A 14,550-nucleotide genomic window follows, 5' to 3' on the forward strand; every position below is an offset into this window, starting at 1 on the left:
ATGTCTGGTTATTTGAAAAGTGCACTTATACGATTTTCTTACTGTTTCTTCTTGGACATTATGGTCTAGTTGAAATGTTGCCAATTGAAAAATGCTTTACTGTACTTGCATAAAATAAATTTGATTTGATTATACTGTACAAAGATTTCGACCTTGATTGAGCATTCACTGGCTTGTTTTATAAAACATAAGTTTATACAAACGCAGTTTTGCTGTTGTTTGTTTTTGCACTGCTGATCAAGATAAAAAGATTATCGATCAATAAATTACCGCATAAAAAATACTGCAATTGCTTTCACGGATAAGACACATACTTAAGTTATCATTACGAGTAATTCACCGGGTATTTAAATAATGATAAAACACATTTTTACAACCCTATTTGTTATAGGTGGGTATTATTGTTAAGCTGTTAATGTGATAAAAATCTACCCCTGAACAATATCTAAATATAATCTGATTTCCTCAAATTTAATTATATGATAAGAACTGTAATACATATGTATCATATTATGATATGATATTTAATATGCAGATATTTAACAAATAAAATAACAAATTTTCAAAACAAGTAATATCATCATTATGTCAGCCATTATCAATGACGGTTATGAAGTTGGTAGTATTTTAACCGACTTTTAAAAAAAGAGGAAGTTCTCAATTCTACTGCATTTTTTTTGCTACCCCATAACTTTTGACTGGGTGACTTTGATACTATAATTCTAATTGTTTTATTCATTTTTTTTGTTTGTTACCTCATAACTTTTGACTGGGTGAATTTGATACTATAATCGTAATCGATTTTATGTAATCGTAAATCGGCTTTTAAGTAGTCTAATATTTTTCATTTCATTTTACTTAGGAGAACCCTAAAACACTTTTTTTACTTTTTAGTTCATATTAATTTGTTTTGAAATATTTTATTTGTCGAGTTTTTTTTCTTTAAAGAATTAAAATAAGCTTTATAGTATGTCGTAATAACAAATACAATTAAAGTTTATGAGAGTTTTAAAGCTAGTTGCGGAAATTTATCCTGACATAAATTGCGAGCTAGATAATTGTTTTCCTTTCTATTTGGATGTTAGGATATCATATGGAGAAAAGAACTAGCAAATCAGACCAAATTTCGAACCTTAAAAACAGAGGAAGACTTTTACACAATTTACAATATATCACGTTTCACTGTTGTGGATTCGAACAGATATGTATTATTATTCAGTCTTCTATGTAAAATATTGTTGGAGTGTCTGTTTGTACTTTTGAAATAACCTCTTTTTACTAAATGCAAATGTATGTATAGTGTATACAAATTGCATAAATCAGAATAATATTTTCTACCATTTTTGTCTGTGTGACTGTTTCCGGCTAATCTCTGACACGGCTGGACGGAATTTGGTACTTTCATTGGCAGATAGCTGATATTAGAATTACTCTTAATTAATAGTTGACATATCGCTCGAATCTACATTTGGTATTGTATTATTTTTGGCAAATTAAAATATATTCAAATAATGATCGCTTATTTATAGCATTGGCATTTTAAATTACAGTTGTATTGCGTAAATTTCAAGGCCATCGCAATCACCATGTACTTAATAACACCAATTAACATTTTAGTTACGCTTGTAAAATTACAACTAATTCTGTAATATAACTTATAACTGCTCGATTATGATATACTATTCTACTAATATTATAAGTACCTAAGTTTGTGAGGCTGGATGTATGTATTTTTGTTACACTTTCACGAAAAAAATATTGATCGGATTTGAATTAAATTTTCAGTAATACAGGATTTACATCGGAATCAAAGCAATTTTATTCAAGTAAACTTCACAATGAAGCGTTTTTGAATCGTCAGTAATTAAATACTACCACCGTTTCGGAAAGCAGCTTCTAGCGAGAAGAAACGGCAAGAAACTCGCATAGTTGCTCTTTTCAAATAAACAGATTTACAATGCTGTTATTTACAGTAATTAGTGTCCTATGATGGAACCCGAGCCTAACTTCAGGCGGAATAACATAGGCTACAATTTATAATGATTTTGTGTAATTTAAACATAATATAATTATACATATAAAGTACCGTTCGCTTTTTTTGGATTGAATATTCCAATACCTTAAAGATAATTTACATGCATATGAATACATCTTTGGCTGATATATAATTAAACTATGTAATTAAATGTTAAATTGTGAAATAATTCCATTGCCTGAAGTTGTTGTCGGTACTTTCGACGTCAGGTCCAAGTGATTATGAGTAGGAAAACTTAAAATAGTGATGAAAAAATAAACCTGTGTGTCACTCAAAAGCATCTAGTGCCCTCATTTAAGTTCCTTAATTTTATTTCTTATATCATTTTAGAAATATATTATATTGTTATTAGATATAGCATAGACAATGATGATACTAATTCGTTTTGTGAAGTCTATGGAACGCAATAGTATAATATGTATACATAATTGTTATAAATGTTACAAAATCGAAAGTATCTTGCAGTTTTAATAATATTCGAATTTTTAGAAATACAAATTATTAATTCCTTACGTTTGTTGAAGTGCCTATTTATATAGGTATGTAGTTTTTTATTCTATTTTTTCGCTCTGATGTCATGTCATATCATGACATTTCTGAGGCACAAATAAATATATCGACTCCAATTCTATGATATCCAATAAGTATTTACTTAATTGAGCTTTTAAAAGGAGAGACGATAAAATGGCGTGGAATTAATACCTGTTGACTTCCAGGCAGGATATATTAATTTAAATAATTGTACTAACTAACATGACTGTATTTTTTTTAAAGGTTGAAAAAGAGTAACTACTGAGTTTCTTGCCGGTTCTTCTCGGTAGAATCTACTTTCCGAAGCGGTGGTAGCCTCACTTAATTGTTAAATTACGATTCAAAAGTGCTTGTAAAAGGCCACTTGAATAAAGTTTATTAGGATTTTTATTTTGAAAAAAATAGTTTAACCAGTTTCTTTGACTATTAACAGGACAAGCTTTTCCATATACTACTGTTACTAACTGTCAATAATTCGCGTCTATTTTTTATTGCAGAATAGCACAGGATTTAGCTACCTGCTGATAACAGTAGGAAACAGTCTATACTTTCCTGGCGTTGAGTATATTCGACAATACGTCAGTCGAGCCGCGAAGAAACAGGGAGGCTGCAGCATGCCTGTCGTTATTGACTGCAGATATGTATTAGGTAAGTAATTATCAATATTCAATTTCTATTAATATTACAATTGTTGAAGTAACTCTATCGGTCTGTCGCTCTAAGAGAAATATTTACCATTCCTTAAAACACAAATGCGCCAATAACCTACGGTAACATGCTATGTTCCTTATGAAAAAGAAAATTATGTTGAGAAGACCCGGCAACCGAGTCACCCCGGCTTTGCACGGGTGCAAATAATAATAATAAATATACTACAGAATGTGTTTTTACGACACCACTTTAGAAACCTCTAAAATTATCAGTTTTTCTCAATTATATTGTACATGTATTACACATAAAACCCCGTTGAATCAATCTTTCTATTGAAAAAAATGCCGCATCAAATTCCGTTGCATAATTTTGATGATATAAGCATACATAGGGACAGACAGCGGTAAGCGACTTTGTTTTATACTATGTAATTATATGTATGTTTTGTTTCCAGGTGCCGACTTTACCGCAGCCAAAGGTATATGTGCGCTATCAAGCTCGCTATCGTCACGAGGTCAACCTCTGGTCCTCTTGTCTCCGAGGTCGAACGTTGCGTCGGTGTTCAGTGGAGCCGGGTCCACTGTCGTTGTTGTGATGTCTGCTGCTGAATTAGACGCTACGTTACAGAGTAAGACAGCATCTACTAATAAAATAAATAAATATAAATATGAGACAACATCAAATACATTACTCTGATCCCAATGTAAGTAGCTGAAGCACTTGTGTTATGGAAATCAGAAGTAACGACGGTACCACAAACACCCAGACCCAAGACAACATAGAAAACTAATGGCAATCTACATCGACTCGGCCGGGAATCGAACCCGGGAACCTCAGAGTGGCGTACCCATGAAAACCGGTGTACACACCACTCGACCACGGAGGTCGTCAATAAAGTTACCTTCTATTACCTAATATAACGAACGAGGTTAGGTTCTTCAATTTCTCACAGACAACCTTTGTTAAGATAATTTATGAACAAAATTAATAAATTTGTGAGATACTATACTTATAAGCAAAATCACTTTCCTGATAAATGCAGTGTCTACTCAACTGACTGAAATGAGTTACTTTGTTTAGTATTGTCGTTAATATATGGGTGATTCTACGATAAGAGGTTTCAAGTCCATAGACAATACGGCCAGGGAGAAAAGTTGCTGTTTTTTCATCGAACACTTATATTACGATTGGGTCCTATTTATGTATCTTTTCACATAAGGGCAAGTCAATTAATGCGTATTTTGTTACTTTTTACAAGGCCAGGGTAAATACATTGGGCATGGTAGAGACACCAAGACCAGGGTAGATACTTATTTGGCCAGGGGAGATAATGTGTGGCAATAAAAGTAACAAAATTAGTAAACTCAACTTCAATTAAAAATTGTATTTAACATATAATCAGACTATAATAATTACCAATCATATTAAACATTAACAGACTATATTATTTCAGCCTTCTCTGAAATTTTAAACAAAAGTATCTTTAATGTCAGAGTAGTAAAATGTCAGAGAGTCAGTAATAGAATTTGTCAAATCTCTATTCGTAATAAACGCACAAGTTACCTCTTATCGTGGAATCACCCATATATTAAGTGGCTTAAGAATTGTCAGGGAATGACATTTCGGATTATTAATTAGCCAAGTGGTCATTGCCATCAATCCTAATCGTTATTAGGTTCAATGTTAGGCTAGCACTGAATTTCATGTTTCTAATTTGTGTTCTTCGATCTCATTAGGAAGAACTTCATTAGAAAAATTTGCGATTTGCAGCTATTTCAACGAAAGTTGGATATCATGTGGCAGATTGTCATTCGGCGCGTATTTGACGTCATTAAAATAGCGTGATGGAACAAGCTTTAGACCTTGTCCGCAAAAGACGGGGACGTGATCCCAAGAATCTGACATTTGCAGACTTTAGTGTACTTGCAAAAAATAATTGGCTTATTCTATACCTCTGCCTGCGACTTCGTGCGGTTTTGAATATAACAATGTTATAGTTCTAGCCTAAGTTACTCCTTATAATCTCCTCTCCTCTCCCCGATATAATCTTTCTGTCATTAAAAGTCCCGTCAAAATCAGTCCAGCTGTTCTACTCAAAAAATAAAAGATATTGTGGTATATGTACCGTGTATACATACAGTAAACATTTAAAGATTACAAACAGACATTCTGATTTTATTGTCTGTATAGGTTGTACTCATTGAAATATTAAATAATAATAATTGTCTAAAACTAAATTATCCTTACAGATCTCACCGGCCAAGTCGCTTTATCTGAACTGAACAGTGCTGACAAGAAACGAATAACGCCACCGCCTTCCTACAAATCATTAACTCAAATGGACGAAGAATCAATTGAAGTTGTAGTGAGCGAAGATAAGACCACTCCTCTACTCACAAATTCAATATCATGCAAATCTTTATCAAGAGAAATAAATGATACATGACATTATTTTAACAATAAGTAATAATAATAATAAGAAAGACAAAATAACGCAAATACCAGTAAGTTTGTATTTCTAGTGAGGTTAATAGATGAAGATGTGTATTGAAATCGTTTTATGATTTAGTGGATAATATATTCGAAAAGTTTTAAGTATGGTTCCTACCCGACATATTCAAAATCAAATGAATCTGTATAAATACATAGTCACATCACGTGTGTAAAAAAAATCAAAATGAAATGAGACACAAATAAGACCAATTCTGTAATCACTCTTTGTTAGGGTAAACACTAAACACTCCTTTATGCAGGTTCACAGAGTATACAAACCACATATTTAAAGAAACAATAAAAAGTCTTAATCATATGCTGAATCAAAACGTCTGCAGTATATATGTTAATCGAGATTTATAAAAAATAATGGGTATGTTTTGTATTTTGCCAGCAAGTCGGTTCCGTGAAAATGTTGCAAGTTTTTTATGTATACAAATTTATCATGTGTTACCAGTGACGAAAAATGCAAATTATGTCAATTTTTTATGGAATTGAAGTAAAATAATTGATCTTACGTCTACATCACATTTTAATAACCATTTATTTAGTTACCAATCATACCTCACAGATAAAATAGAATTTTTGCTAAGTTGCATGTTTTGAACATTAATTTATAATATGTGTATGCCAATTGTAAAATATTGCAAATTGTATGCAGTGTAAAATTTTAAGATTAAGTGTAATCGGTCCAGTTTTCTTTAAAAGAAAATAAAATTGTACTTAACTACGAGAAACTTGGTTTTATTTCGATTCGTTTTTCAAATATATGTTTTTCAGGCATTTGCAAGTGACGTGAAAGAAAAAAAAGAAAATCTCAGGATAAACGTTAAATAAGGAGATAAGTCTTCATACATATATAATATGCATTGAACTTTTACACTTGGCTCTCTCACGTTTATATACCGCTACTAAATCCGATTTGTTAATAAGAAAATATTTTGGAATATTTATCCAAATAAAATTGAAATATTTAGAATCTATGGAAGAAATATTCGTGATATTGGCGAACGCTAAAAATATTAAGTTTAAGCTTTGTCGTTAAGCGAACGTTTTGAGATCTCAAAGTTCAAAAAAAACCGCATAACATTTACACGTTAATGGTTTCAAAGAAATCTGTGAAAAATGGCATCTAATGGTTCCAAAGAAACTATATAGGTAAACGTAAAGTATTCACTGATTAGACAAAAAACAATTTTACTTCGATCTATAAATAATCATTTCTATTGAGACGACCAACAATAACAATAAATCGAATAATAAAGTCATATTTTTTTTTAATTTTAACGGAATCATGAATCAGTTTAAATATATTCTGTATGAAAATACATATACTTCAAACCGTCAAAATTCAAATTTTAATATTATCGACTGAAAGTAATATAGTAGTAGTATAAATTATTATTTCGTATTTAAGAAAGCTATAGAAATAACCGAATAAATTCTAATTCCTAATATGTCACCGCTAATATGTCACCGCTGTCTAATTAATTAATATGTCACCGCTCTTAAAAATGGCATTTTGAAACAATGTCAATCTCATCAACATCAACTTACAAAGTATTTAGGAAAGCAAGATATAAATGTACAGTTTTCACAATGATAATACTTGAAATGGGAACAAGATAAGATTAAAAAAAACGCCCAGAGCTTAAAGTAATAAGAAGCTATTATTACTTTAAGCTCTACTTACTCTTATTTAATAAAAAGGAAACCCAAAAATAGTATTTTAGTAAAAGGACCACAGAGACAATAAATAAAAAACAATCATCGTCTTATACTTCTAATTCGAGAAAACGCAATTCATTTATTAAACATTACGCTGTATACTTTATTTTTGAGGCCAAGTCTTTCCCGTTTAAAAATGCTTAGCACATCATGTCTTAGCACACTTTTGGATTAAAAAGTACGAAATATTCAAGCCTACTATTTAAAGAAAGTGTTGTTTATTTTAGCAATGACAATACGTCATTTATGATGAATGTGAGGTAAAGAAAACAAATTTTAATTTAAATATTATAAATATATTCGATGATACATTAATATACATCTTAGCACCATTAAGTTACAATAATAAATGCATGTTCTGACTATTCAGTTATGAGTATCATAAAGTCTCATTCTGACGCACTTCGCGCAAGCCATCATAAACATAACTTACAACACTATAATATCCTAATCCAGTCGTTTCATATTCTAAAACCTTAGCGTTTTTTCATCCTGAATTCTACTTCCTTAAATCTAATAAAATGCTTTTGAATAAGCCATAAATTTCAGTAAGGAATCGATGTGTTTTCTTTTTTTCTTCATACATTTTCATATATTTGGGTATGTTAAAGATTTTTGACTGTCATCTACTGTCTTGCAACACTCTGGTGAAACATCGGTTTGGATGCTGATCTTAATTTCTCGGAAACGACATGAGCAATTCTTGCACTGCGTTGCCATGCCAACTCACGCGTTCTCTCGTGGTTGCTGTCCACACGAACCTAAAACAATGGGTTTTATGTAAATGTTACAATAAACTTTATTGAGGGTTTGTTATTTCATTAATTTTAATTTAAATATTTATACCTGTTTGGGCTGCAGAACTTTGATTGAATGTAAAGTCGCAACTCCTTGGTTGTTGACTCGTAATGTAAGTTTACCCATCATTTCTGCAGTCGTCGCTGTAGCTGATTTAAGTTCCTTTTTAGCACCACGTCCAACCTGATAAAAAATAGTTTTAGAATTTTGTCCTATTATATAGTATTTTTACCTATCTTCAAAGAGAAAACAACTTTCATATTAATATGTTATACCTCTTTTTCTACGCGTAATATTAGGGGGCCAACGGCGAAATTTCCCTTAACAGTTGTTAAATTAGACATTATGCTAACTGAAACATCACCGCTCCTCCTCAGGGATGAAAGCCCATACAAAGTTCCTTTAGCTCTTGGTTTACTCTTTTCACTAGTCTTTGTTTTATTTTTGTTTGTTGCTGGTTTCTTAGTTGTAGTCTTTGTAGGTGGTTTAGGTTTCGGTTTAGTTGCCTTAGTGGGTTTTGGTTTTGCAGTAGTTGTTTTGGCTTTGGTACTTGCTTTCTCTTTGACAGCTCTCGATTCGCTTTTGAAATGTTTTCCAACAATTTCATTAACGATCTCATCTTTTGCCATGATGTTTTGTTCGATTTTATTTTTTTCTTCTAACCTATCATTTGCATTAACTTTTAAGGTAGTATTTCCGTTTTTGGTATCAGTTAATCCTCCACGAGCCGAAGTTTTCTTCTTATTAGAAGTTTTCCTAATAATAAAACGTAATTACGAATTAAAATTTATTTTTAAAAAGATATGAATCAAAATATTGTACCATTCATAAAAATTTCAAGGACCAGTGTCAAAAATATATGTTTTTGATAACTTATATCTTACCTTTTATTCGTCTTGGGCTTATTTTTCTGTGGCTTGGAGGTCTTCTTGTTCGCGTCGATCGGTTGCAGCTTAACATTGACAGGGTCATAGGAGCGTCGCAATATTTCGTTCATTTTTTCGAGAATATTGTCCACAAACTTATTATATTTAACTATGTAAATTGCTGGAACAGTTGCTTGTTTCTTTGCTGGCTCCTCGTTTAACGCACCTGTTTTGAATAACTTATTAGGTAACTTACTTTGATCGAATACTGTCACATTCTAAAGAAGTACTAAAAATTAACGAACTGAGCCACATGACAGCTACATTTTTACATCGCCTCATTGTTATTTAAAACTTTTATCTACAAAAAAGTCCAAATATTTTTTTTTATATTAAGTGTTTAGTATATATAAAAACTTTTTTCTTTATTTACATTCGTCATTTGTTTGCTGTTCAAATAATACTACACTTTCTATTATTTCATTCAATGATAAAAATTCTCAGAAATAAATTGTTGACTCCAACACTGAAGTGATTCACTAAATTTTCTCAATGGTTTAATTTTTAATATTTGAAATCAAAATAAAAAAACCTTAATTAATTATTACTGTAAAGCTAGTTTCAATTTCAATTTAATTGATTGAAAAGAACAGCTATTTTTAGCTTGGTCTAAACGCTAATTAATTACTGACAGTCACGAAAAGACTAACAAGCAAAACTATATAGTACTTTTTTAAATCCACTGCATCTTTGCAAATATTTACTCGTCCGTTCATGCTATCACGCACCTCAATTAGTGTCTATAATTAGGTATGCATTGGACTAATAATTCATACGGCAACATGCTTAATGTTATTCACGTCGATGGGCACGCCAACAACTAACTGTTTCTCTATCTGCGAGCCCGGTTGAATTCTAATCGCCAATAACAATTAATAGGACCAGTCAACAGTGGATTTTCTATTTTCCACACGTAAAAGAAACTGCGTGCCGAGTATCGGACATTCAAAGAAATCTAATTATGGAATACATGTTAAAGTTACTGAAACTTATGACTCGTACATGCTTTTTAGAATGTTTTTTTTTTTTCAAATGTATGACTAACATGTTTGCTTTACATGGCTATTTTAAAAATTTCTTTCCCATGAAAGGGGACTGAGATTGAACGCGCCATCATGCTGCTTTAGGTATCGCTGGCGATAAACGAGTTTCATTTAGGTCGAATATGGCTCCTCACGACTCTCCCAGAATTTCTCGACGGTAAACATTTAAGAATTTCTCTTTTACCATCTCGTTTGTTGTTTTCACTCGACACGCAAAATTTTACGGCTATTTCGTCATTTAGTGAGAGTAAATATTTGGTTTAATTTACTTTCTACAGATAGCTTAACTGATTGTCAAGTTAGTCAAGGTCATTTCCTGAGAACTATCCGAGCAAGGTCAAAGAAAGTGTCAAGGTTGTAGAAGAAATCGGGTGAGTTCAACGAACTAGCTCCGGATGGGAAAGTAAGCAGGCAACAAACGCGCTCCTCATAGCCGACCCCTTAACATACATCGGGCTACAAGAAACTAGTTCTTCCTTGACACTATCTATGGCACGCTACTCGTCCTTAAAATTTATGCGCAAGATTTCTAGATTGATATCGGGTGACACTCGCCACTATCTTTGATGGAAGTTTTAACATTCATTTGGACATAGAGATTGTTGGTATTACTTAGACATTACAGGTGTAGGAAATAGGAACAGGGATTTCTTTGTGCGTTATACTACATAAATAAATCGGTCAAAAAGCTAGTTACTCATGTGTTACATTGAAGTTCTCTATGCGATATTAATATATAGCCAATATAGAAGAATTATAAAATAATATATAGTGATAAAAGTTAAGCAGTATACAAATAACGAGGATATAATTTTGTTATTCTTGAGGAGGGAAATTTTACATAAATACATATAGGATTTTGACTAGTATACGTTTATTTTTTTTACAAATAAAATTAAATTAATACAACTAGATAATGTCACTGTTATCTGACAATAAGAACTAGAGTTCTGACCGATTAATTTCTCTCCTAATCGTTTACATTATATATTTTCTAGACGCACAATTCGCAACAAAGGTAAGTAAGTATTTTGTATATGAAAGTATAATAAAATTTACACAGAAATTAGAGCAAACAGATTTATTTCAAAAAACTGCCACGGAACTGTTGTGACATGATCTAGACATTAATTTAATTTTTAACTTTTGCCCCATACTTACACTTTCACACATCAAGCACGCACACTTAATAAATAAAATAAATAGAGTAAATAAATAGTCAATAAATAGTTAAGCTAAGGAGGGAACCGCGGGGGTCTCTCAGGTGGATGTTAGGGCGAGGCTCGCCCGGTCTCCGGCGCCTTCTAACTATCTGAACTTTTTATGCTCGACGGCTGCAGCCGCGGCGGATGTCGCTTTGGTTTTCTTTACTTTGATGTGACTGGTCTTTTTTCCGCTCTTTTTCGCATACGCCGCAACGTTTGCTTTCAGTTTTTTTGACTCACGTGCTTGCTTTTTCCTGCCGAGGGCATCAGAAATGTCATCGTCGTCGTCGTCATCATCGTCCTCCTCTTCATCTTCATCATCATCATCATCTTCAGGGTCAAGTGCGTCAGTGATGTCGTCGTCTTCTTCTTCGTCGTCATCACTATCAGCAGCGGCAGCAGCTTCAGAACTTGCGGCAACAGGAGTCTCTACTTCAGCGCTTGCTGGCTCTTTTTGTCCGGCTTCAGGTTCATCACCATCGACGGCACCTTCAGCGGCTTCGGAAGCTTCAACTTCCTCAGAAGCTGCAGCAACTTCCTCAACCGGGGCTGCAGGCGCAGGTGCAGCAGCAACAGTATCAGCTGATGCTACAACAGATTGTACTCCAGTAGATTCATCGTCGTCATCGTCGTCGTCTCCGCCTGTACAAAAGAAAATAAATTTAGAAAAAACAGTTGACAAAAACTTGTATAAGAAATTTCTCTTTTTACTTTAATGTTTTATTTACCTCCTAAGATATCATCGAAGAATCTTTCCAAATAATCATCATCTTCATCATCATCAGCTTCATCCTCTTCTTCATCATCATCATCGTCATCATCGTCGTCATCATCGTCTTCTATAAAGGGAAAAATAAAACATGAATATAATTACTTTGTTGTCAAACTGAATCTTACTAAACATTTAGAGGTTTTTACAAAATTCGTGACGAATAGGTACATAATAATTATCACAAGCTTCCTAACACGATTCGAACATATTTGTCACACTTTTCGGTAACGGAACTACTAATTTAAATATATTTACTTGAAACTGTTAATACGATTTGCTAATTCATTAGTACTATTACTATTTACTGCAATACATCTTCGTACAAATGAGCTATTCAAACAGTTAATCAGATTCCGCGCTGGGGATTGGTGCGTGACGTCCTGAGCAAGGCTTTCGACTGTGGAAAGCAGAGTAGCTTCAATTTCTCTGATTGAGTTTTTATGTTTAAATTAATTAGCAAATGAGAGCACCTGTCACGCTGTTCGATTCACATTCCGTTGGTCTGCGTCCTGATTCATTGGAATTTTTATCGACTGCACGTAACACTTAGTAGTTGTAGGTAATACTTATAGTAGTAGCAATAATAAACCGTTAAACTATCAGATATAAAATAGATAACATCATTCTTTTTTTAAATTAACACGTACTTCAAAAAAAGCAAAAATCGTGAGAAATGTTTTTATAAAAAAGAGTATTCAAGTCAGTTTACTGTAAATGTAATAATAACCCCGTGCATTTATTATGGATTAGATTCTCAGGTGTTCATAGAATGTTAATTTGATTAATAATTGATATATCGGTACATAATTGCCATCACGTATCAAAAGAGCTTGATTGATGCTATTTTTTTAAATTAATTATTCCTCTATTATTTTACTTCAAAAAGCGAGCTATATTTACTACAGTTATTATTATTAATTGCCACAAAATGTGATTTATTTATTGCACATATCAAAACGAACGCGATAATTAATTTATAAAATAATTATGTCCGTCTAAATAGCGTGTAATGTAATACGTATTTTTTTCAAGCAACACGATTATTTTGTAAATAAATTTTTCTATTATTAATATTAATTTAAAAACATTTAGCTTTTAATTGTTAAATTCTTAGTGAATTTGTTGTTTAACGTACCTGATAATGGATCGAGGTCAACATCGTCATCATCATCATCGTCATCGTCATCGTCGTCGTCGTCAGAGGAAGCCGCTGGAGCGGGCGCAGCTGCACCTGCAGACTGCCTACCTACTTCTTTCTCCTGGACTTCATGTTCAGGCCGTGAGATGGGACTTCCATAAGTCGACAACACTAAGCAGCACAACGCCGCCAATAACAACAACGACCTCATCTCGTATCTGAAACAAACAGAGGCCTTTAATCATCACCGCCAACATGACCGCGATTGCGACAGTGCCGATAAGTCCCGCCACTATCACGGTCACTGCTATCACGATAACACAGCACAAACACAAGCACGAGATCACTAAGTCCTATGGGCACTTCACCTTTGACTTTCACTGTTGAGTCCTTTGGGGCTCTAGCGGAAGAGGTTCCGCTCGCGTCCTTCTATGTCGGTGAACGGGACGCTATGACCGAGGTTGGCGATCGGAAACGATATAGCGGCGGCGTCTTCACGGCACTCTCTTTTATAGCGTTACGTCACTCGCGGGGAAGGAAAGTGGTGATGGTATTCACACTGGACATAGATCAGCGACCGCGAAGACTTTCACCGCCCATTGGCTTTACTTGCTTATCTAGCTATATGTTTACCTTTGAAACGTAACGAAAAAATGCTTACACAATACCTGATAATTTGTATATTGCTTATACATATACCATCCACGTATGTGCCAAAAATATATCACCTATTATTTCTAAATTACCTAATTAATTAAGTCGTAAATTGAATATTAAATGCCACCTCTGTTTTTAAACTCTTCTATTCTTCAGAATCGAAGAGGGGTTGGTAAGTTCGATTGACTAATTTATTCAACTTATTTGCCGACTCGGTATGTCTGGTTAGAGAAAAGTGCGGTGGCGTGTGGTTTCGGAATCTTAAAACAGTTTTAAGCCATTAGTATGTGGGGACCAGCCCCATACTTTCACTTAAGGTTATGTATATAAACGCGTCCAAAGTCAATTACACAAATAACGTGACGTAAAATTGGAGGCAATCGATTGGGAAACATTGCCACTTTTACTCAGCTATTATGATAATTTATTGCTCGAATGATCTTAATAGAATATCATCAACTTAATTTGGCAAGATTTTTAAAATAATACTCGAAATATGGAAATCAGTTTCATTTATCAAACATGGAAAGTTCAGATGTAAATATTTGATTTTTATTCATATTTTTTGGCACT

The 14,550-nt window shown here is 33.1% G+C and overlaps 2 protein-coding genes across 3 annotated transcripts in view; one reads left to right on the forward strand and one right to left on the reverse strand.

Annotated features, from left to right (window-relative positions):
* Positions 1 to 6,447, forward strand: part of LOC124529639 (sodium-independent sulfate anion transporter) — a 41,410-nt gene extending 34,963 nt beyond the window's left edge. For both annotated transcript variants that reach the window (XM_047103460.1, XM_047103461.1), the window contains exons 11-13: positions 3,064 to 3,214; positions 3,672 to 3,845; positions 5,467 to 6,447. In XM_047103460.1, coding sequence (XP_046959416.1) covers positions 3,064 to 3,214; positions 3,672 to 3,845; positions 5,467 to 5,663 — 522 coding nt within the window. In that variant the 3' untranslated portion in view covers positions 5,664 to 6,447. The remainder of the gene's footprint in view (positions 1 to 3,063; positions 3,215 to 3,671; positions 3,846 to 5,466) is intronic.
* Positions 6,448 to 8,023: 1,576 nt separating this feature from the next.
* LOC124530007 (germ cell nuclear acidic protein) lies at positions 8,024 to 13,850 on the reverse strand. Its single transcript, XM_047103980.1, has 8 exons — positions 13,689 to 13,850; positions 13,318 to 13,538; positions 12,139 to 12,249; positions 11,651 to 12,052; positions 9,121 to 9,328; positions 8,512 to 8,992; positions 8,285 to 8,419; positions 8,024 to 8,199 (listed from the first exon to the last, which is right to left on the reverse strand). The coding sequence occupies exons 2-8, from the start codon at positions 13,529 to 13,531 to the stop codon at positions 8,065 to 8,067; spliced, it is 1,686 nt and encodes a 561-aa protein (XP_046959936.1). The 5' UTR covers positions 13,532 to 13,538; positions 13,689 to 13,850; the 3' UTR covers positions 8,024 to 8,064.
* Between the last annotated feature and the right edge of the window lie 700 nt (positions 13,851 to 14,550).

Source organism: Vanessa cardui, chromosome 5 (assembly GCF_905220365.1).
Source record: "Vanessa cardui chromosome 5, ilVanCard2.1, whole genome shotgun sequence".
Classification (NCBI taxonomy): Eukaryota; Metazoa; Arthropoda; class Insecta; order Lepidoptera; family Nymphalidae; genus Vanessa; species Vanessa cardui.